At 32.9% G+C, this 23,402-nt stretch overlaps 1 protein-coding gene across 9 annotated transcripts in view; it reads right to left on the reverse strand.

The window, feature by feature from the left end:
• CEP290 (centrosomal protein 290) overlaps positions 1–23,402 on the reverse strand; it is a 94,444-nt gene that overhangs the window by 66,003 nt on the left and 5,039 nt on the right. For 5 of the 9 annotated variants that reach the window (XR_012094548.1, XM_073020985.1, XM_073020986.1 and 2 more), the window contains 16 exons: positions 22,776–22,919; positions 17,318–17,371; positions 16,695–16,715; positions 16,417–16,569; positions 15,839–16,021; positions 15,077–15,166; positions 12,407–12,529; positions 11,330–11,453; positions 7,149–7,321; positions 6,261–6,423; positions 4,516–4,616; positions 4,356–4,443; positions 2,911–3,023; positions 1,662–1,754; positions 1,287–1,371; positions 591–733 (listed from right to left, as the gene is read on the reverse strand). Coding sequence is in view for 8 of the 9 variants with exons in the window: in XM_073020985.1 (XP_072877086.1) it covers positions 591–733; positions 1,287–1,371; positions 1,662–1,754; positions 2,911–3,023; positions 4,356–4,443; positions 4,516–4,616; positions 6,261–6,423; positions 7,149–7,321; positions 11,330–11,453; positions 12,407–12,529; positions 15,077–15,166; positions 15,839–16,021; positions 16,417–16,569; positions 16,695–16,715; positions 17,318–17,371; positions 22,776–22,919 (1,851 nt within the window). In the remaining variant the exon portion in view is untranslated. The remainder of the gene's footprint in view (positions 1–590; positions 734–1,286; positions 1,372–1,661; positions 1,755–2,910; positions 3,024–4,355; positions 4,444–4,515; positions 4,617–6,260; positions 6,424–7,148; positions 7,322–11,329; positions 11,454–12,406; positions 12,530–15,076; positions 15,167–15,838; positions 16,022–16,416; positions 16,570–16,694; positions 16,716–17,317; positions 17,372–22,775; positions 22,920–23,402) is intronic. The other 4 variants (XM_008004202.3, XM_073020987.1, XM_008004201.3 and 1 more) reach the window with 2 other exon arrangements.

Consider the following 23,402-nt stretch of genomic DNA (forward strand, 5'->3'; position numbering starts at 1 on the left):
AACAATTAGCTGGGCGTGGTGGCAGGCGCCTGTAGTCCCAGCCACTCAGGAGGCTGAGGCAGGAGAATGGTGTGAACCCGGGAGGCGGAGCTTGCAGTGAGCGGAGACAGCGCAGCTGCCAAATATGGAAGACAGGACCAGCAAAGATTGACTTTGCCATTTTTAAAGATTTAGTCATAGGGTAGGGTGCAATTGCAGTGACCTATCATCTTTCTCATCTAGAAAACCACAGGATAGAGCCCAAAACCATGGGAAAAGTGAAAGAAAAATCCCAATAAGAAAAGAGTCAGCAAAAATGAGCTCCAAATTCTGTGTAAAAAACTCTTCAAGGTCTCAAGCTGACCCTTGAACCAAAAGAACAGAGATAAAGAGGAAAACGTCAGTGAACTTGAAGACAGATTAATAACAAATATCCAGTTGGTAGAAGAAAAGTATTGAAAGCAGCTCAAGAAAAACTACATTTTACATACAGGGAAAAAATGATTCAAATGACTGAAAACATCTCATCAGACACTATGGAGATCTGTACACAGCAGAAAATCTTTCTAAAGTGATAGGGGAAAAAGATTAACATGAAAAAAATAACTTACATTAACTAGTCTTTCAAGGCTAGGGATAATTAGAGATGTTTCTCCTCCATTAACATCAGGATCTTTCTGCATTTCCTTAATTGCTTGCAATATTTCTTTCATACCTTCTTCAAGTTGTTTATTTTCTTCAACTAATTCTTTTACTGTAATTATACAGTTTTCTCATTGGATGATCAGATCTTTTTCACAATTTACACTATTCTATACAGATGACAAATATTTCACATATACCAGAGAAATCATTGGAAAAATGCAAATGTAAATAAACATACAAGAAAATTCAACTATAAATCCTACATGAATAGTTGAGTTAAATGACAGACCTATTTATATCATGTGCATATACACACATATTTCATCACTGGAAGAAATAAATCACAGGAATACTTTTGCCTTAACTTAAACCATACTTTAAAGAACTTTAAATTTGGTGTTCTAACTTCATTTAGATTAAAGAACACACAAGAAAAATGAGTTATACATTCTCACAAAAAATTCATATTAGTAACATTCTCTGACAATGAAAATAGCAAGGCAAACCAACTGGATGAGTGACAGACTGAAGTATATACAGTACAGAGGTAATTAGGAGTAAAACAGATTAGAAAACAGAGAATGTGTTAATGTCCTTTTAGGCCCATGATTTTAAGTCTAGGAAAAATAAGAACAAAAAAGTAAAAGATAATTGTAACTTACATTTATTCTGAAATTTGGCTATCACTGTCCTACTTCTTTCTAAATCTCTTTCTTTTTCAATTAGTTCTCTTGAAAGAAATTCATTCTGAAAAAAGCAGAGACAACAAAATTGATTTTTTTCCAACAAAATATCACAATAGTCTATAGTTTTCAAGTTAAAACTTTGATCAATTAAGTATAACAAAACAAAAAAAAATGCCTATGAAGACATTGCAGCAATCATAAAAATAAACTAAAATCTAAACAGTAAAACAGATGGTGATCTTCCTCCCACTTTCTCCCTCTCCCAGCATCCATGATAAAAAGCAAAAAGATATAATGGTTTTTGTCTTTAGTACCACAATCATCTCCTTTAATATTCTGCCTTTACACTACCTGTTCTGCCTGGCTTCTATGACGTTCAAGTTCTATTTCTGCATTTCTACTCTGTGCTTCTTTGATCAATAATTCCTGTGCTATGATTTCATTCTAAAGAAAAATGTAATAAATTAGACAAGTCAATGAGTTCATATCAAAGTACTGCATTTTAGATTTTAAAAAAGTAAAATGTGTATAACTCATGTTAAAATGCAAACAAAAATATTCTAACTGTAATTCTTACAGAACTTTGTTAAAGATGTCTTAAAAGAGCAACCACAAAAATAGAAGTTGGAGAAAGGCTCACCTGAGATCTAAGAAATACTAGTTCTCTCCGTAGCTGTTCTATAAGATTTTCAAGAGGATGTATCTGAGATAATTTTGATTGTGCAGTAATAAACACAGGGTCTGGAAGATTAACCTCAAGCTTATTTTTCAATATCTCTGTCTGTAAGGGTACTTCACTTTTTATTACATCTTCTTTCAAATTGATATCAGCGTACTTTATTTGGGTATGAACCTGTTCTTCTTCTAATGTTGCTACTTGTGATTTATCCATGTCAGTTCTATTTTCACGAATTTGTTGACAAAATATTGCAGATTTTTGCCTAAGTGATAACTTCTGCATTATGTCTGAAGCTGTTGATAAGCCGTGAAAAGATGAATTGCTTTTTTGTACAAAACTAGTATTCTCTAGTGCTTGATGGCTTCTTGACTCTTTCTTCACACAGTCATCAGAAAAATGGCATACGTCATTTATTTCTTCATGGCTTTCCCTGCTAAAGGTGCTGACTAACAATTCTAGATTTCTTGAAGACTGCAGACATGGTGCTTTAAAAATCTCTCTTATTGTAATGGTTTCTGGAGTTGAATTATCTTTTACTTGCATGGATGAAGAAAGTCTAGTTAAAGGGACAAAAGCATGCATTCCACTTTCTACACTATGGTGAACTTCAGATAACATTCTTGATAATGATCCTATGGTCATATTCTCTTCTGGCTCATTCTGATCTGACTGTGGGGTATTGAATGATGATCTCCTATGCAGCAGCTCTACTTTATCTGAACTCCTAATCTGTATTCAGAGTAAATAATGTCTCATTAATCAATCTTTGAATCGACAGGTTATTTAAATAAGCAAATATTTCCCTCTACTTATTTATCAACAATAATAAGATCAGATGTTCAAGAATGAGATAAAGGGGGAAGAAATGAAAGCACAATAAAAATATTTTCCCGTACTCTCTTTGCAATACTTTACTATTACCTTTGATTGTGCTTCACTCATATTTTTGAGGCTCAATAAATCCAATTTTCTTTCACTTATTCTATCTCCTTGAGAAATATTTTCAGTTAGGTTCAGGTCCTCAGTGGTTAATCCTATACATAAGAGAATTAACAAACTAAAAACATTAAAATAACCCTTCTACTATTCCAACATTTTAATTCTTAAAACCTACAATCAAGTTTTAACCCAGAGGAAGAATAATTGTTTCCAAACTCCCTCCAAAATTCTACATAGCCAATACAACCTTCTGATCTAGCTCACTTTCAATGAACTATTAATAATGTGAGAACCTAATTTGAATTTCATCTTCTCTACCATTCTTTGCCTATTCTATATTAAAGCGTTACTTAATAAGTACCAGTTAAAAGACATATAAACTAAATATAAATGATGAGTGATAAGTAAACTGATTATTGTACTAATAAATTATGAAGTTTCATTTATTGAAAAAGTTTTGGATGTATTATAGAAATCACAATGCTAAAAAGAACCACTCTGCTATTATTCATATACGTGCTTGGGGATTTGGGGCAAGCGAAAAAGATATTCCTTCTGTGTGGTCTTCTTACAAAAAAGCACTGCAATGGCTATTATAAAACTTAACCAACTGTTCTCTTTAGCTCAAGTAAAATAAACCAAAAAAAGATGCTAATTTATATTCAATAAAGCATTACTTTCACTTAGTAAAGAATAATTTAAGGCCAGCCATGGTGGCTCACGCCTATAATTCCAGTACTTTGGGAAGCCAAAGTGGATGGATCACTTGAGGTCAGGAGTTGGAGACCAGCCTGGCCAACATGGTGAAACCCCATCTCTATTAAAAATACAAAAATAAGCCAGGCGTGGTGGCTCACGCCTATAGTCTCAACTACTCAGGAGGCTGAAGCACAAGAATCGCTAGAACCTGGGAGACAGAGGGTGCAATGCGCAAGATCGCACCACTGCACTCCAGCCTGGGCAACCGAACAAGACAGACTCCATCTCAAATAACAATAATAATAATAATAATAATAATTTACAAGAAAAGCTTTTCAATGCATAGTCCTTAAGGAAAGGCAAAATGTTGAGTAACATATATTAACATAAAAACTACTAAGTTTTATTATTATTAATCACAACATATTGGTGCTGTCTAGAAATTAAAATACTATACCATAAAATTTTCAAATATTCCATAATTCTGAGGTTTGTTTTGTCTGCTTGTTTGCTTAATTTTTGTTACTTTGTTTTGTTCATTTTTGCCTATTTCAGATTTACGACTGAACCCACTGACACTTATCTCCTTCAGGCTGTTATTGTCATTTATTAAATTTGCAACAGACCCACAATAGAAGAGCAAAAATAGCTAACACATAAATAATTTCATATCCAGACAACTCACTTACCAATAATTCTTTTTAAAGGTTTAGAATAACTGAGTATACCTGAAGTTGCACTTCTTTTTCCTCTTTCTTGAGCCATTTGACGAATTTTTTTTTTCAGATCAAGTCGTTCTTCCTCTAGACTTTCAATCTGCAAAGTATAAATTATTAGTATTTCTCTATAGTTCAACCAAGAAAATAATCAACTGACTACCACACTTGCCTCTTTCAAAAGAATCTGGTTTTCAGCTCTGTACTGCTGCTGTTTTAAGCGTTTGCTATTTCTAAATTCAGTCAAATCAATCATTGTCTTTGGTTCAAGACCTAGAATAGAAAGCAATACAATTAAAAACTTAAAAGCATTCAAATAAACTGCAAAAATGTCATATACCATCAGGCAACTGGTTATAATTCACTTAGCCAATATCACTGAAGAATGAGGTAACTTTCTGTGAAAGAATTTTCCAGATATTTAAACTGTAACCCGAGTTAAAATTTTATCACAATTATTATTGGAAATCCTAACAAAAGCCTAATGTAAACTATAAACAAAGATTTGGAGCTTTTTAAACATAGAAAATATGATGTCCATGACAGCTACCTAGACTGGCCAGAAGTCATCTTTAGGAACTTCCAGATTCTTGGCTGTGATCTGATAGTCCAAGTGGATCAGAAGTCTAACTTGGGGTCCTAGCACAACTATGGATCCAAGTTAGATACTTTTCACACATATATATCTGTATAAAATACTTATTTGTCTATTTATCTTTTCTTTAGATAATAGTTTTTACAAATGATCATTTTAACTAAGAAAGCATTAAATGAAATTTAGCAATAATGAAATCCATATTTAGATATTTATTTTCATTTTAAAGCAGCAACTTAGTCTGCACTATCATAACACTTAAATTAGTAATATTATTTATTAATAAGCTATTTATTAAAATAAAAATATAAACTCTCAAGCTATATTACTAATTAATCCTTAAAATACTCAACCAAACTAAAATGTAAACAGTCCGAATTATAAAAGTCAAGTACTTAAAAATCTTTAAAAGATTTTAACAGGCCAGGCGCGGTGGCTCATGCCTATAATCCCAGCACTTTGGGAGGCCCAGGTGGGTGGATCACTTAAGGTCAGGAGTTGGAGACCAGCCTAGTCAACATGGTAAAATCCCATCTCTACTAAAAATACAAAAATTAGCCAGGTGTGGTGGTGCACGCCTGTAATCCCAGCTACTCAGGAGGCAGAGGCAGGAGAATCACAACACAGAGAGGTTTAAACATCTCATCTGTAACAAGAGCATTTTGCAAACAAATGTGGGTAATACATATCCTACTTTTGTTGGAAAAAAAAAAAAAAGGTTAACCTCTGATATGTGATATTAATAAACTTTCATTTTTTTAAAGAAGCAGCTATTACTGAGGAGATGCTAGACTGAGTAAGGCAATGTTCCAGCCCTGCCCACCCACTCCAATACCATAAAATCTGATTCCACTTCAATCACGTTAGCTCCACTTTTATTTGTATTAAACATTTTATGAAAGTATTTGAGGCCGGGCGCGGTGGCTCAAGCCTGTAATCCCAGCACTTTGGGAGGCCGAGATGGGCAGATCATGAGGTCAGGAGATCGAGACCATCCTGGCTAACACGATCAAACCCCGTCTCTAGCAAAAAATACAAAAAACTAGCCAGGCGAGGTGGCGGGCGCCTGTAGTCCCAGCTACTAGGGAGGCTGAGGCAGGAGAATGGTGTAAACCCGGGAGGCGGAGCTTGCAGTGAGCTGAGATCCGGCCACTGCACTCCAGCCTGGGCGACAGAGTGAGACTCCGTCTCAAAAAAAAAAAAAAAAGTATTTGATAAGAAGCATTAAACTACTTAATAAATAATAATAAACACAATTTAAATTTTTAAAAAAGACTTGTAAATCAGGCTGAGCAAACTATGTAACTTAAAAGATGGCTTACCCACACGCTCTCTAAGTGCCTCATTTTCATCAAGGAAATCATTGATCTTCAATTCAAGTTTATTGATTTCCTTTGTCAATATTTCGATCTCTCGATCTCTGATTTTAATTTGGTTTTTACAATTCTTTATTTCAACGACAGCATCTTCTAAACCATATACTCCCTGAAAAATATCCAATCTAATTTAAAATATAACATGGTTTACTTGAATAAATTTATCAAGTTCATGATTTTTTTTTTTTACTAAGTCTAAAGGAAAATGTACATATGTCTATAATTTATTATCATTATACCTGTCTTTTATTGTGCTTCTATAAACCAAATCCAGTAATAATAATGATGTAATATGCAACAGTTAAAACTTTCCAGTATAATATCCTAAAGGTAAAGTGACTCCGAATATGTATTACATATAAAACACTTACCAAAATACTAAAAGAATTAGTAAAAGCAAATCAGCAATACCAGTAGAATAAGTAAGTCATTAGTTGCTTGAATCAGTTGTAACCAATGAAAAAGTATAAAAAGTGGAGAGCAGGTTGTATTGACACAGTATGTTCCTGTCATAAATTCTGTCAAATTGGCCAGTGGTGTCACATCTACATGGTGGCCCAATGAACACAGATAATAAAAAAAATGTAATCCTGCTGCTTCATCAAAACTGATTATTTGGACAAATCACTTGTGATCAAAGGTTTGAAAACAATTCTCCTGACAAAAAGTAAATGCTCAAAGATTTCAATAGTTCAGTATAAATTAATGGGATAACCTTTATCAAAAGACACTTATGGAATGTTTTTTAAATGGTATGCAGTAAATAGCACAGAATAGTCTGTGAATGGCAAGAATAATTCTAAGCTCCTTGAATGACAAGATAAAAATACATACCGATTCATAATCTTTTAACCTCTTCAGAGTCTCAACTAATTCTTTATCCTTTTCCCTAGCATCAGCCTCAGCCAGTTCAGCTGTTCTCTCAGCCTCTTTAGTTTTCTCTTTTAAAATGTCTAACGTTGACTGAATTTTCATATAATGAGTCTGTTGAGAAAGGGTTGAAGCACCTACAGAGTAAAAACAAAAATCATTAATTGAATTGACGACTTATTCCTTCAAATAAGTGATTCCAATATGGTGGCAAGAAAAGTGGTATGCCATTAAAAAAAACTCCTTTAAATTTGTCATTTTATATTTCTAAGATGAAAGTTTTGTTTCGGTTTTACTAATACAATTAACTAAAAAACTAAAGTTCAACAAAATCTTCTTAGCTGAAGGGGTATGGATTTTAAAAGGTTGCAAAATACTGCTTTACAAAGAATGATCATTGTGACACAGACTGCTAGCTAGTCCTAATATTTAACCTCCCTTTTGTCCACTGTACTAAAACTATGGATTTTTTAGCTAGACACATGGCCATTTGAAATAAAGAACTAAATTTCCACTGACATACAAGCAGCTATGTGTGGTCATGTCAGTAATGGAATATAAATGCAAAGGTCATACGTGAATTTCAAAAAAAAAAAGTTTTTAAAAGAAAGGAGTAATCTTTATTTTTCCTCCTTCCTACTAGCTGAAATCCACATGCATATGAGGGTGGCAACTTCACATGAATTAGAAACCACACGTTGAGATAGGCATAGCAACAAGATACAGGGTCCCTGATAGGGAATATTTGTGCATCTGTCACACAAATCCTGCCCTGGTTGCTTCAACTTTGTCTATATTATAGAGAAATAAATTTCTGTCTTGTTTAAATTATTGTACTATGCTTGATTTTTCCACCACTTGCAACTAAATTCAATCCAAACTAAGCTAAAAACTTCCTAAATGCCTACTTGTAATATCTTACTAAATTGTTAAAAAACCAAAACCTAAGATTGCTATCATTCCAAAATTTATTGACACAGATTATTCTCACACTCAATCATAATAAGCATTTACTAATATATAGGTTATATATTTAATATTGGACTTAGGCATAAGACTAGTATGTGAGATCACAAAAGTTTTTACGAAATGAGCCCAGCTGTCTGGAGCTAACAGCTAAGCTGTGGAACGTGACACAGGCTGAGTTGTCCCCCAGTATCCATTCTCCCTTTCTTCCACATATCTAACTCTCCTATCATTCTTCCACATGGCCCTATACAATAAACACTGAATTTGCCTGCCTATCCTTCAGCACATGCTTTTAACTCTTGTCCCCTCTTCCTGTCTCTTGCTGTTTGGGATACAGACATGAGATAAAGCTGCACTGCATCCATTTTGGATGGGCAGATGAAGGCAACACCCTGGAATGCTTAATTCTAGGCCATTATGTAGATGAGAAATAAATGTCTATCTTGCTTTTGCCATTATTCTTCAGCTCTCTGTTTCTGATAACTAAACGTAATCCTAATTTATGAAGGAAGAATACCATTAGCCATTGCGTTTTACAAGTTAAGTTCAAGATACAGAGTACAGTCTAGTACACACACCTTCTGTGAGCTTTAGGGATTATGTAACTATGGACTGACTAAAGTGTTATTAGATAAGTTCTTTTCCTTATTTGACAGCAGAGATCAATTGCCACTTTTTCTCCTAGTAACCAGAATATGCACAATCCATACTATTAGTCATCCTTTTAAAGCAGTTTAAACTACTTTCAAAGTTTTCTGATACAAATATAATAAACACATATATAGAAATACAAAAATACATATACATATATGTATAGTAGGCTCTTGAAGCTATTCAACAGTCATACCACATTCTCCACATCTTCAATCTTTCAGATGACCATTTTATACTTTCGCTTCTCTTCTTTCTCCTGAAACTTATGAAACATCTTCTCCTATCCTCACCTTCAGCTAAGAATGTTGCTCCCTTGTTCACTGAGAAAAAAGCAGCAACCAGTTTAGAACGTCAACAAATTCCCATTACCAGGATGTCTACCAAGTCACCTATATCTATATTTATACACTCTACCTTCTTTTCTGTAATTATGGATGAACTCTGTGTTCCTAGTTAAGGCCAACCTCTTCACTGGCACACTAGGATCTCATCCCATTGCATTCTTGAAATATTATTGTTCCAGAAGTTCTCTCTCTACACTTCATTGATTCATCAATGTTTCTTCTTTAACGGAGCTTTTCTATTAACCTAAAATCATGAGTTATTTCTTCTATCTTAAAGAGAAAAATGTTTTCTTAATCCCTCTTTCCCCTCAAGCTACCACCTTGTTTTCCCCTTCTCTTTATAGAAACAGTCCTGGGAAAGAGTTCCTGTATTTCCTTATTACATTTCCTCTCTACCCATTTTCTCTTGAACCAAAAATGACCATTGCTAAGTCCAATAGTCAACTTCTAGTGATCATCTTGACCTATCAGCATCAATGAACACAGCTCTGAAAGCAGTTGTTTCTTCTTCCTTGGTTACATTCCTCATGTGGTTTTCAGGGCTCTCCAAACTCCTGCTTTTCCTTCGAGCTCTCTGGGCTTTCCTTTTCAGTCTCCTTTGGTTGCTCCTTTTTATCTCCCCAGCTGCTAAAGTAGAAGTTCTTTAGATTTTTCTTCTTAACCTACATTTACTCCCTTGGTGATCTTAGCCAGCCTCATTACTTCAATTACTTTTATGGAGACAGTTACCAAACATATCTTTAGCCTAGACTGCTGTCCTAAACCTTAGACTTTTATATACAAGCGCCTACTTAACACCTTCACTTGAATGTCTAATAATCATCTCAAACCTAACATATCTAAAATTAAGCACCTGATTATCTCTCAACCTGCTCTTTCCACACCACCACCATGACCAAAACTTTTGGTTCAGACCAAGAGTTCTCTCTCTCTCACATCCTACATCTGATCTGTTAGCAAATTTCATTTTTATCACTTTCAAAATACATCCAGAACTGCTACATCCAATAACTTCACTGCTACCACCATGCCCCAAACCACCATCACTTTTCTCCAGATTATTGCAGTCGTCTTCTAACAGGTCTCCCTGCTTTTTATTTACCACTCCTACAGTCTACTGCAAACACAGTCTAAGTCAAATTATATCATTCTTATCTTCAGAAACTTTCCACGTTGTCCCTTCTCACTTAAAAGCCAAGCCTGCACAATGAACTATAAGGCCCCATATGATATGGCCTCAGTTTACCTCTCTGATCTTATCACTGCCCCAATTGCTGACTCTACTCCAGCCAAAAAGACTTCTTTGTTGTTCTCAAACATGCTTTGTACACTCCTACTTTAGTGCCTTTGAACTTATTCTCACTGCTTAGAGCCATCTGTATGTTTTACTCCTTCACTTCCTTTAAGTATTGGTTCAATTATTTCCTCAGCAAGGCTTTTGTTTCATTTTCGAAATTACAACCATACCTGCAAACACCACATCACTACACTTATACACACACACGCACACTGAATCACTATTTCTTTTTCATGTCATATATATATGTATATATGTGTGTATATATATGTGTGTGTGTATATATATATTCAGCAATTATAAAAAACATGTCTATGAATTTCCCATGAACAGTTTGCACTAGTGTGCCCTGGCATAACTATAGTATGTAGTGCTATGGAAATATAACAACACAGATATTGTGAGAACTTATATTCATAGAATTTGATGTGTTAAACTAGGTAATATGGCTCAGGGTAAGGAGAATATGATGAAACATTAATTTGAGTAAGATTAATGTGAAATGACCTCTGAAAACTATCAGCAATGCTGCTACACTGGTCAAAATTTTATTATCCTCCATTCTTTGTTAATTATAAAAAATTAAATAAAAATAACTGTATCACAGTTTTTCATTTCCTTCATACCAGTGACCTGGTAATAAAAGTTAATGTAATTTTCACCAGAGGAGAAAAATAATAGAAAATACATCCATCATTTACAAAGGTAAGCACTAGTAATATAAGTATAATAAAAAATAATATCACATACAATTTTTTGAAAATATGATAAAATTCAAATGGAGAAAACTAAATATTGACTTGACATTTTATTTTAATAAATATAAAGTACTTTAAAAACATAATGATATATAAAATAGCTTTATATATTTATAAAAATACCTTTGTTTCTTTGAAGCTCATTTTTCAAATCTTCAATAATAAAAGTATTCTTTTCCATTTCTTTTGTATATTGTTCTACTTGTTCTGTGAGCATCTTAATTTGACTGTCTCGTTCCTGTATACCCTATAAAATATTTTAAAACAATATATATCCCTTCATGAATATTAACCTAAAAAGGTAAGCAAAAAGTAGGTCTGATTTTTTTCAACAAGACTGTAGAACATACTTTCTTGTGGGTTAAAGTATGCCTTTTACCATTTTGTACACTTTAACTGTAATACACAATGATACACATGATAGGTACACTGCTGTTACTCCAATACTGAAAGATGGATATAAAGGCTAACACTCTGGAAAATAGTATTTCCAGAACTCCCTAATGTCTGTGGCTTTTACAATTCCTTACGTTACTTTCCTCATCCTCCATTCAATTTCATCTTTCTACCATTCTGTATGTTTCTGTTTTGCTCTGTGCTTTCTCTTTTATTCTACTTAGCTTTTGCCCCTTTAGTACTGTATTCAAAAATATTGTCCCCTGTAACTGCTCTTACTCAGCATATACTTTTCAAATCATCTTCTCACTTTTGGACTATAACTATAGCACAAATAATAAAAGTGTGACTTCCTTTTATATGAGTTATTTTCACTAAAAATAAAACAGGCAGTATAATCAAATTATAACCATGCTTTTAGCTTATTTCACATTGTGTAGGATATGTTAGGACTAAGATACAGTAAAATAAACCTTAACAGAGTATTAAATTATTTTAAAATTTCTAAAAGTTTTAAATCATTTCTTGTTAATTTCTAACCAAAACAATATGTGTACTATCCACATAAACATAGAAAAATAAACAAAATAACTCTAGTTCTAACTCTAATCTGGACTCTATAAACTTAATTCTGATTTTTTATTGGGACCAGATGGTATAAGAAATTTCAAAAGACATTATTATACAGTTGCTAATACAAGCTGCTAGACTAGGCACTGATGATATAATAAATAAAAAAGACATCATTCAAAGTTCCAACTGTAATAAAACTGGTTGATAAACCAAATTCTGGTAAGATTTTACCTGCTGTAGAGCCATAACATTACTTTTATCAGCATCTAGCTGAGCATTCTTAAGTTTCTCCCTTAGGTTATGTAACATTTGCTGATACTCAATAATTTCATCATCTTTAGAAGACAAAATAAGCTAGAAATAAACAAAATAGAATCTGTTATGCAAAACGAAAGTTAATAAAACATTCTTCATTATCATAAATAATATACACCATTAATAGATTTATGATACAGAAAATAAAAGTTATTTGAAGTGAGAAAGTATGAGCAACTACTGGCATAATCTTTGTCCCTTTTGTATATCTGACCTGAAATTCAAATAGAAAATGATTTTAATATATACACTAAATTTTCTTAATAATTCAATCTTTAAAAATATTTCAACCTTTCAAAACTCATTTATAAACAAGAAGTACTTTCATACAACTGTGAAAAGTTTTATACAAATGATCTTTATGAAGTATGCATTAAAATGCAACTAAGATGCATAAAATATCTTGAATAAATGAAAGAAAAGTTATCTTGTGTTCTTTAGCTAGGAGGACTAAATATCATAAAAAGGTTTATCCTAAATCAATCTATAAAATAATTTATAAATTTAACACATACCCAATAAAAATCCACAAGATATTTTTTAAGAACTGGACAAGCCAGTTCTATAATTTACATTAAATATGTTCATAAAGAATTCTAAAAGCGGAAAAATGATATCGTTTTTAGACATTAAAATATACACAAAACAAGTATACATGGCTGGAAAATAGATAAATCAATTTAATAAAAGAGACTCCAAAATTAAATTCAAATTCAAAAGCAGTATATAATAAAAATGAAATTATATTTCAACAGGAGAAAGATGAAATAATAAATGATGTTTGGACAACAGAGTAGCTCTGTTGCATCCATATTATACTCCTTACATCAAAATGAATTATATGTTTCAAAGATTTAAATGTAAAAAAAAGGCCAGGCAGAGTCACGGCCTGTAATTCCAGCACTTTGGGAGGCCAAGGCAGGAGGGTCACTTGAGGCCAGGGATTCTAGACCAGCCTGGCCAACACAGTGTGACCCCATGTCTACTAAAACTACAAAAATTAGCCGTGCATGGTGGCACATGCCTGTAATCCCAGCTACTCAGGAGGCTGAGGCACAAGAACCACCTGAACCGAGGAGGTGGCATTTGCAGTGAGCTGAGATTGTACCATTGCACTCCAGCCTGAGCAATTGAGTGAGACTCTGTCTCAAAAAAAACAAGATTATTAGGAGAAAAGATGAGAAAACAAGTTTATACTCAGAAGCCTTTCTCATTATGACAAATGTCAAAAGTCACTTAAAAATAACAAATTTAACTAAGCATAAAAAGAAATATTTCACAGCAAAAAAATGCCATAAAGCAAAAAAAAAAAAGTGACAAACTGGAAGAATGTATTTGCAACATACATGACAATTACACTTGCAGCAATTTATTCCACAGACATACTTGTACATTTGCAAAATAACATATATAAGAATATTAATTAAAATAGTTTCTAACCCCAAAATTGGAAACTTCATAAACTTCACAAATTATCAAATAAACACCTGTATATAAAGAAAAATTACATAGCCTTCAAAAAGAACAGCAATACTACATGTACTGATATAAAATAATTATGAAAAGATATTAAGTCAAACACAGTACAGAATACATATAACATGTTACCATTTACCCCGCCAACATTAAATCTGGTAAAGACAACTGTTTTTTCCAGGGGTTGGTAGACTATGCCCCACAGGTCAAATCTGGCCTCCCACCTGCTTTTGTAAATAAAATTTTACTGGAAAACCACCTTGCTCATTCATTTACATATTGTCTATGGTTGCTTTCATGCTATAAACAGAGTTTAGTTATAGCAGAGACCAGCTGGTCTAAAATATTCACTCTCTGGCCCTTTATATAAAGTTTATGGAGGCTTGACTGATTCTATAGGCCTTACTTCCATTGCTACTGCTTTTGTTTAAAATATAGGTTATCTGAGCTTTCTAGATGCTAACCAATTCCAAACTGCCAACAAGATTTATGTGAACCCTACTAGAAAGCAAATGACTCTAGAAGTGATAGCTTTTAAAATTAGAATTATTCATTCAGAATAATCTCTGATATTTTTCAAATATACAAATATCACAATCCCAGCTTCTAATATGGTAAGGCCTGACAATTTGGTTAAGGTTGGAGAGTGGTGATGAGGAAGAAAAGTGTATTTAGAAAAGGCTTCCCAAGTTATTCTGATTCCTTTGCTTATTCTTATTCTCACTGATTAACCTGACATTCAGTTAGAAAAATTAAATTAAACCTGCAACTATTTAACTAATGTATACAAGGTAACTATGAGTTAAGTGAAAAGATTAAAATTACATTTAGAATTATATATTTTAGTTGTCATATATATTTTGGAGTTAGACTTCTATCAAAAAGTTTAAAGTTCAACTCATTGAAGTGAAAGAAGTCATTCAATAGCAAATGAGCTAGAGATCAAAAAGGACAGTTTTAGAGCTTTTCTAACCAATAAATAAAATAAACTTATGTTTAAAAACCCTAATAAAAATGTTATAAACCAGTATAAGGCATTAAACAAAAATAAGACTAAAATTTATACCTAAAATACAAAAAGAAAAAGTTATTATGTCAATTAAAAAATACCTTCCATTCTTCTACTTTTGCATTGACAGCTACCATAATTGGATCATCTTCTTCATTTTTTGCTTTCAGAAGATCTGTAAGCTCCTGTACCTAAAAGACAACAGTTATTTCAAGAGTTGTTTCAAATTGATATAATATATATTTATACCTGTACATATTTACACATACATTATATATATATATCTACATACACATACATATTCATACTTATTATATACACATATACACATACATACAGATACATTATATTATATATGCATATTTATCACTGAAGTCATCCTGGAATTATAGGTGACATTTAATAGTTTCTACATCTTATAATTGCATAATTATCTTTCATTACTAGAAAATTTTATTTTTAAACATTATTCTACCTTTTAAACAACTTTAATCCACATAGTGAACAATGTATTGGTTTCTAATATATATATAATGTATTTATTTTAAGATAAAATTAAATGTTATGATCCACAGGATTTTCAAGAGTCTTTTATAGAAAACCCCATAATTATGAGCTGTACATGACTGCTATCTACACATTCATTCAAGCATCATTTATATATCCTAAATTGCAAGAATTAGTGTTTGTGAGGGGACTAGAGAAACACATATGGACAAATATATCAACATGAAAACATATTACAGTATTAAAAAGACAGACAAAAATTCACATCCTAGAAAAAGTACTTTCTAGTGTCAAATAAACAGTAATGAGATAACATGAAGTCTGAATAAATAAGTTATTCTAAAAGTAATTCTTACTTGAAGTCGATAATGATCGTTTTCTTTCTTTAACTGATCTATTACATTATCTGTCTGATGTACAATAGCTTTCATTCTATTATATTCATCAGTCATCTTCTCCATTTCCTGTACAGACTCTTCTAAATTTTTTCTCATTTCCTGATTCTGAACTTCAATTTTCTCATTAGCTTCTGTTAAAGTCTAAAAAAGTTAGACACTATAATTAAAAAATAATTTTTAAAAAAACTGAAAATTAAACCAAATTAAAATTAAATGCAGCCATAAGTGTCCACTAGAAAAAAAGAGAATTCTTTATAGAACTTTACTAATTGGCACTGACCAATTAAATCAAATTGAATATCAAGAAAATTGTACATAAGGACCTCAATTGTTCTTAATGACCAAGATAGGCAAATATAAAAAAAATGGCTAAAAAGTTGCAACTTCAAAGACGTAATTTATTTCATGTTTTACAAGTTCATAGTGACAGATTTATACCAAAGAATTTACATGTAGGGCTAAATATTATATTTACATTATAATGAAATTAAAATTTTTAGGAATCATTGCTCTGAACCGACTTCTAGCCATTTTACCTGAATTTCATCAAGATATCGGACAAGCTCATAGTTTTTTTTAGACAACTGTGATCGGTAGTCACTGTCTTCCCCTCTTCTTGATAAAAGTGTTTCTTTTTGTGAATCTATTTGTTTCTGGTAGTCAATAATATCCTGACAAAGTTGTTCATTCTGAAGGTAACCAAACATAACATTCCATTACGAAACTATTCAGAATAACAAAATTATACCCTCTAAATAGTGCTTTCAGAACATATCTTTAAATTCCCAAGATTTCACCACCCTTAAAGCCTCACCTTTTTCTTTAGACGTTTGTTCTATAGAAAAGGACAGGAAAACGGTAATTAGAAATGAGAAAGGCAATACGTAATTAAAAATAATAATCAGAAACTAAAGAAAACAAAAAAAAATTTAGGAAAACGATGTATATTATTTTGAATGACCAAAGAAAGTAAGAATACTAATTATCTACCAAAACAAAGAATATTTCAATTACGTTAGAAACTTAATTTCTATCAGAATAAACAATGTACAAACATTATTTGGCTCAGTAGAACCAAATGATAATCAGAATTTATAAGATTTCACAAATAAAAAACATTTTTAAAGGATATGGGGTAAGAGAAATAAGAATAGAAATTCAGTCATCTATTCAATTTGAAAACGAGCAAAGAATAGCTTATAGAACAAAACAAAACAAAAAAAAGATTTGCCCGCATAGACCTGAGATGAAGGTAATACGTAATGGCCTCACATTTTGCTTTGTTTTCTATTTCCCCGAGACAAAGTCATACCATAAAATCAGTTTGAAAACATCAGTTACTTAGAAGACTCCAGTCCTGGTTACAATATAAATTTATGTAAACTTTTTTAACGAGTACTTTGGTTGAACCACCAACTACTAAAATTTTTTACCAACCTCTCTTCTTAATTTGCTGTTTTCATTTTCTGCCTCCTCATTTCGAAGAGCCAACTAAAATAGTAAAAAAATAATAATAAGATAAAATTCAGAATTTTCTTTTTTTTTTTTTGAGACAAATTCTCTCTTTGTCGCCTAGGCTAGAGTGCAATAGTGCAATCTCGGCTCACTGCAACCTCTGCCTCCAGGTTCAAGCAATTCTCCCACCCCAGCCTCCCAAGTAGCTGGAATTACAGGCATGCACCACCATAACTGGTTAATTTTTTTTATTTTTAGTAGAGACGGGGTTTCACTGTGTTGGCCAGGTTGGTCTTGAACTCCTGGCCTCAAGTGATCCACCCGCCTCAGCCTCCCAAAGTGCTAGGATTTCAGACGTGAGCCACTGTGCCTGGCCATCAGCAGCAATTTAATATAAAGCCAGGTATTCAGCTTATCTACTTAAATTTTAAATCCTCTCTAATAAAGTAGAAAATGTTAAAGCTATTAAGGATTTAATATCAACCTAACACATAAATAAATGGTCAAAATTTTCAAAACTTAAGGATTTAAGAAGGATTAAACAGTTTCATTTTAAAGAATTAAAAAGCACACACAAACTTTAACCAAAGAATACAGAAACAACTTAATCTGCTCTCCCCAAAAAACTCCTAATAATTTTCTGCCCAATATCTTTATAATTCACTTTTCTATGTCATAACTAGACTATTATTTGCTCTCAGTGAACATAAATTACTTAGAAATAAAAGGCAATACAACACAATGGTTAAAAGAAGCAATCTAAAATCACACTGGCCTAGGTTTATGTCCCTCCTCAACCAATTTCTAGTAAAGCATGAACGAGTTACTTAACATCTCTATAACTGAGTTTTCTAATATAAGTTGACATAAGAGTTAAACAAAATGCATACAGAGTTCTCAGCAAAATGATCAGTGAATAGAATAGCAAAAAGTTATAAAGGATTTTCTTATCTACATATAAGTGATTTCATTTGTGATTCTTGTTTCTCCAAACAGGCAAACATTATTATAAACATTATGATGCCTTTTTTCACCTATTCTCCAAACCTCATTCCTCTTATGACCTTTCATTTTTCTGGTTCTCCTCTTTATTCAAGGAAATGATAGAATCACAATGGTATACAACAATATTTAAAAGTCTATAATAAAGAACCAAATGTAGTATGTTATCCTTGATGGAACTTTGGATATTGGAGGTGGGGAGACTGAAGGATATTATTGGAGATATCTTTATGAAGATAGAAGAAATCTCATTATGGACTAGATAATGGTGTTGAATCAATATTAAATTTCCTGAGCATGACAATTATATTGTGTTCATTGTAGGAGAACATCTTTCTTTTTCAAATAGACAAGTTGAAATATTTAAGTGCAAAGTATCATATTTGCAATTAGCTCTTAAGCAACTCAGCAAACAATGCGATTGAATAAACAACAGAGAAATATGTGTGTGTGAAAATACTGACAAAAAGATAAAGCAAAGTTGGCACAACATTAACAACTGGTGAATCTATATGAAGGGTATGTGGGTGGTTATTGTTTTTCTTTTTTTTTTCCCATCAACTTTTATTTTAAGTTCTGGGGTACATGTGTAAGATGTGCAGGTTTGTTACATAGGTAAATGTGTACGATGGTGGTTTGCTGCACAGATCAACCCATCACCTAGGTATTAAGCCCAGCATCCATTAGCTATTCTTCCTCATGTTCTCCCTCCCCCTGACCCCTTGACAGGTCCCAGTGTGTGTTGCTCCTCACCATGTGTCCATGTGTTCTCATTGTTCAGCTTCCACTTATAAGTGAGAACATGCAATGCTTGGTTTTCTGTTCCTGTGTTAGTTTGCTGAGGATAATGCCTTCTACCTCCATCTATGTCCCTGCAAAGGACATGATCTTGTTCCTTTTTTTTTTTTCTTTGAGACAAAGTCTAGCTTTGTTGCCAAGGCTAGAGTCCAGTGGTGCAATCTCAGCTCACTGCAACCTCTGCATTCTGGTTTCAAGTCATTCTCCTGCCTCAGCCTCCCAAGTAGCTGGGATTGCAGGCATGTAGTACCATGCCAAGTTTTTTTTTTGTTTTGTTTTTTGTTTTTTTTTGTAGAGGCGAGGTTTCACCATACTGGCCAGGCTGGTCTTGAACTCCTGACCTCAAGTGATCTGCCTGCCTTGGCCTCCCAAAGTGCTGGGATTGCAGGCATGAGTCACCACGCCTGACCTCTCATTCCTTTTTGATGGCTGCATAGTATTCTATGACGTATATGTTCCACATTTTCACTATCTAGTCTATCATTGATAAGCATTTGGATTGATTCCACGCCTTTCTTATTGTGAATAGTGCTTCAGTGAACATATGTGTGCACGTATCTTTATAAGAAAATGATTTATATTCTTTTGGGTATATACCCAGTAATGGGATTGCTGGGTCAAATGGTATTTCTGCTTCTAGATCTTTGAGGAATTGCCACACTGTCTTCCACAATGGTTGAACTAATTTATATTACCACCAACAGTGTGTTTCTTACAATCTTTATGAAGATATGACATTTTTCAAAATAAAAAATTTAAAGAAAGTTTACAATAAAACGCAAAGTACAATACAAATTTTAGAGGTTTGCCTATCATTATTATTATTCATTGAAAGTTAATAATCCCACTGTGTTCTGAGTTGGGAAATTTTTACAAGAAGTCAAGAACTTAATGCTAAAGCATTTAATGCTCTAGATGCTATTTCCCTTGTCTTCTCAAATGTCACACTAGGTGTCTCCTTTCTTGAACTTTTCCTTGAAGCACTCTTCCTGTTTCATTGCTTTATTAGACATTTCTCAGAGATGTGCCTTATAATCACTTGATTTATGAATCACATGATTCATAAATCCTCATCATCTGTTCAGGGTCTCTTGTGAATTCCATATCCACAGATAACCCTTTTTGAATATGCCCAGAAGAATCTCAAACTCAACATCTACAAAACTGAAATAATCTCAAGCTTTCCAAATTCCTCTTGTGTTCCTCCTTAATGAATGGCACTATCTACCTAGTTAGTGGCCCAGCCCACAAAATTAGGCAGACTTTCCATCCTCCCCCTCCTCCAACAACCAATTACATTCACCACATCCAGTTACATCTTCTCTCATACTTGTCTTTCTCAGGCAAATGCCATCATTAGCGCTTCCCTGAATTAACATAAATGTCTCCTTACTAGTCTTGGCCCTTTTCTATCCACTCTCTACAAAGTACAGTAATATAGATCTGATCATGATGTCCTGTGCTCAAAACTCTTCATTGGCTTCTTTCAGGAAAAGAATCAAATTCATCAGGAACTGGCCCTTGCTTATCTCTCCAGAGGATCATAAGAATTAAAACTGGGTAGGCAAGATATCACAGACTCTTGAGTTAAGACTGTTTTCAAATCCTACCTTTACCATTTATAAGCTGTGCAACCATTGGCAATTACCCTTTCTCTGTCTCCATTTCTTCATCTGTATCATGGTAGAAATGACAACTATCTCATATGGTAAGTATCAAATAAGCAATAATGAATTAATGCTTATGAAGTCCCTGGCACATAGTAAGAACTCTATGAAAGCTATTTTCACTTATATTTCAGTCAAAAAGAATAACTGTAGTTTCCTAAATACTCCATAACATCTCTTACCTCTAGGTCTTAGCAAATGCTGTATCTTCTACCCAGAATGTTCTTTCCTTAACCACCATATACATCCTCATTCCTCTTACTAGTCTAACTCTACTTCAAGTCTCAGTTTACAGATCACATCCTGTGCCTCAAAGCTGATTATGGTATCCCTCTTCAGAGGATGCCAGAATATAACCTTATCTATCTCCCTATCATATTATCACTATGTTATGCTTATTATTGACTGTGAATATTCTTGAGAACCAGAACAAAGTTGCCCACTATATCACTAGTAACTAGCACAGTCTCTGGTATGCTGTAAAGACTCAACAAAACTGAATGACTGGTTAAGGGCAAAGAAGTAATTGCCAAAGCAACCCATACCCATATTTCATCTAAAGGAATTGAGCAGCCAAAAAGGAACACAGGTCACATATTGAAGTTTTCTCTGTGTGTGACTATGAATGAAGATAATACTCTAAGATAAAAATGGACAAGGTAGTTCTGATTAGCTAAGCGTATGTGGTATGAATGATGGTAAGTCAACTGATACAGGTCTATATAGAGGAACAAAAGTCCAGAAAACCACAGACATCCCCCTAAGCAATTCTACCAGTGAATATTATAAGTTAGATCCTTTATGACTATTAAAAAATCCACAGGTCTGCTGTGTTTTGCAGAGTTAATTAAACAGATAATGCTCTAAGAGCTTGTTCCTAACATTTAAGTGGCATCAATCCATACTGTCTCTACCACATTGTTTCCATAGCTAACTTATATATGATTCTTTAAAATTTTAGAGTAAAATAGATACATGAATGGGGATACTTTTCCTTACAAATCAATTTATGATACATTATCTTAAATAGCATATCATTGTTTTCTTAAAATGTATGACCCTCAACTTCTGAGAGAACAATGGACAAAATAAAATAAATGGAATATAACACAACAATGACTTAAAGGACACAAAGGTGGAAAATGTTTCTGAGTATAAGGGACAGGACAGTTACCACATGTAGGCACCAAATTTTACTAAGTTTACTAACAGCTCAGGTGAAATAAAAAACAAATAAATGTTAAGTAAATAAAACATTAAACAGGAAGTTAAGGTAAAAATAGGAAATTTTCTTCCAGGAAATACAAGTTGATCTGCAAAAAATCTTTTTTCCTAAAACTAAATTCAAGTGAACACTGCAAGAATTACTAGTTTATAACAAGGAATAACATGAAGTAATAAAAACTATGCATTAAAAATGTTATTTTAAAGATGTCATTTATAAACTACTGACATGAACACAACTTTTCAAAAACTATATATATAATATATATATCTCACACATAAAATAAGGTACAACCAAAAACAAGATAAATAATTAACCATTATTGAATATATCATCAAAAGATTCATTTGCAAATCTACTAATCATATAAATACACTGAAACAAACAAATATAACTTTTACCCAAAATAAGCTATAGCACTAGAAAGATCACTTCTTTATGAAAATCTGTTAGTTTCTTGATATCAATCTTCCAGAAGCATTAATTTTAGGTAACAAGTTTGATGTACTGAGAAAAATGTACCTACGAATATAAATAATTAATCTTCAAGTCATACTCACTAGAAGTATCTGTTACATTATATTTTAAAATTGGTGATGACAAAATGAACAGTGATATAAAACCTTAGAGATAAGTGAACATCATTTTTCAAATATAACATACAATATAAAAATTGATACTGTTACCAATAATAAATAGCCAGGTAACTTGAACAGTGAAGATTCATGGAAAAAAAAAGGTGCTTTACTTGCTCATTGACTTTCTTCTCTTTCTCCAACTCCTTTTCTATGTCCTCCAATTCTCTATCTTTTTGTTCTAATTGCTTTGCAAGTTGACGAATTTCATCACGTAAAAACCGAGTATCTCGTCCACCTGCAGACTGCTGAGCCATCTTAAAGTAATAAACCCAAAGTATAAATTAATCCCATTATATTTTGAGGTTCAAATGAGTCAAGAAGCAAATCATTATATTGACTTTAAATATTCCTTATACTTCAGCACAGATATTTAAAAACATATTAGCTTATTAGCTTAAGAACTTTTTTTTTTAAATTTAACTTACTTAAACTTTAGGTCACAGCTAATAACTCCTTAAATTTTTCCTGAGCCACCCAGAGCTGCAAAGAACTGACTGTTAATCATTCTGTTGTAACCACTGGGCCACAAGTAACCAGACTAAACTGCAAAGGTTCCTGAGCCTCAGGGATCTGGAATCTGAGTACAAACCATCAGAACCTCCGCCCCAGTTAGTGAAGTTGAGTGCCTTAACCTGCCCTTTCTCTCATACCATGCACTATTTAGACGAGTGCTGTCTCATAGGACTTTCTAGCATAATGGACACGCTCTCCGTGCTGTCCAGTTCAGTAGCCACTCA

The sequence above is a fragment of the Chlorocebus sabaeus genome, chromosome 11, assembly GCF_047675955.1.
Source record: "Chlorocebus sabaeus isolate Y175 chromosome 11, mChlSab1.0.hap1, whole genome shotgun sequence".
Taxonomy (NCBI): domain Eukaryota; kingdom Metazoa; phylum Chordata; class Mammalia; order Primates; family Cercopithecidae; genus Chlorocebus; species Chlorocebus sabaeus.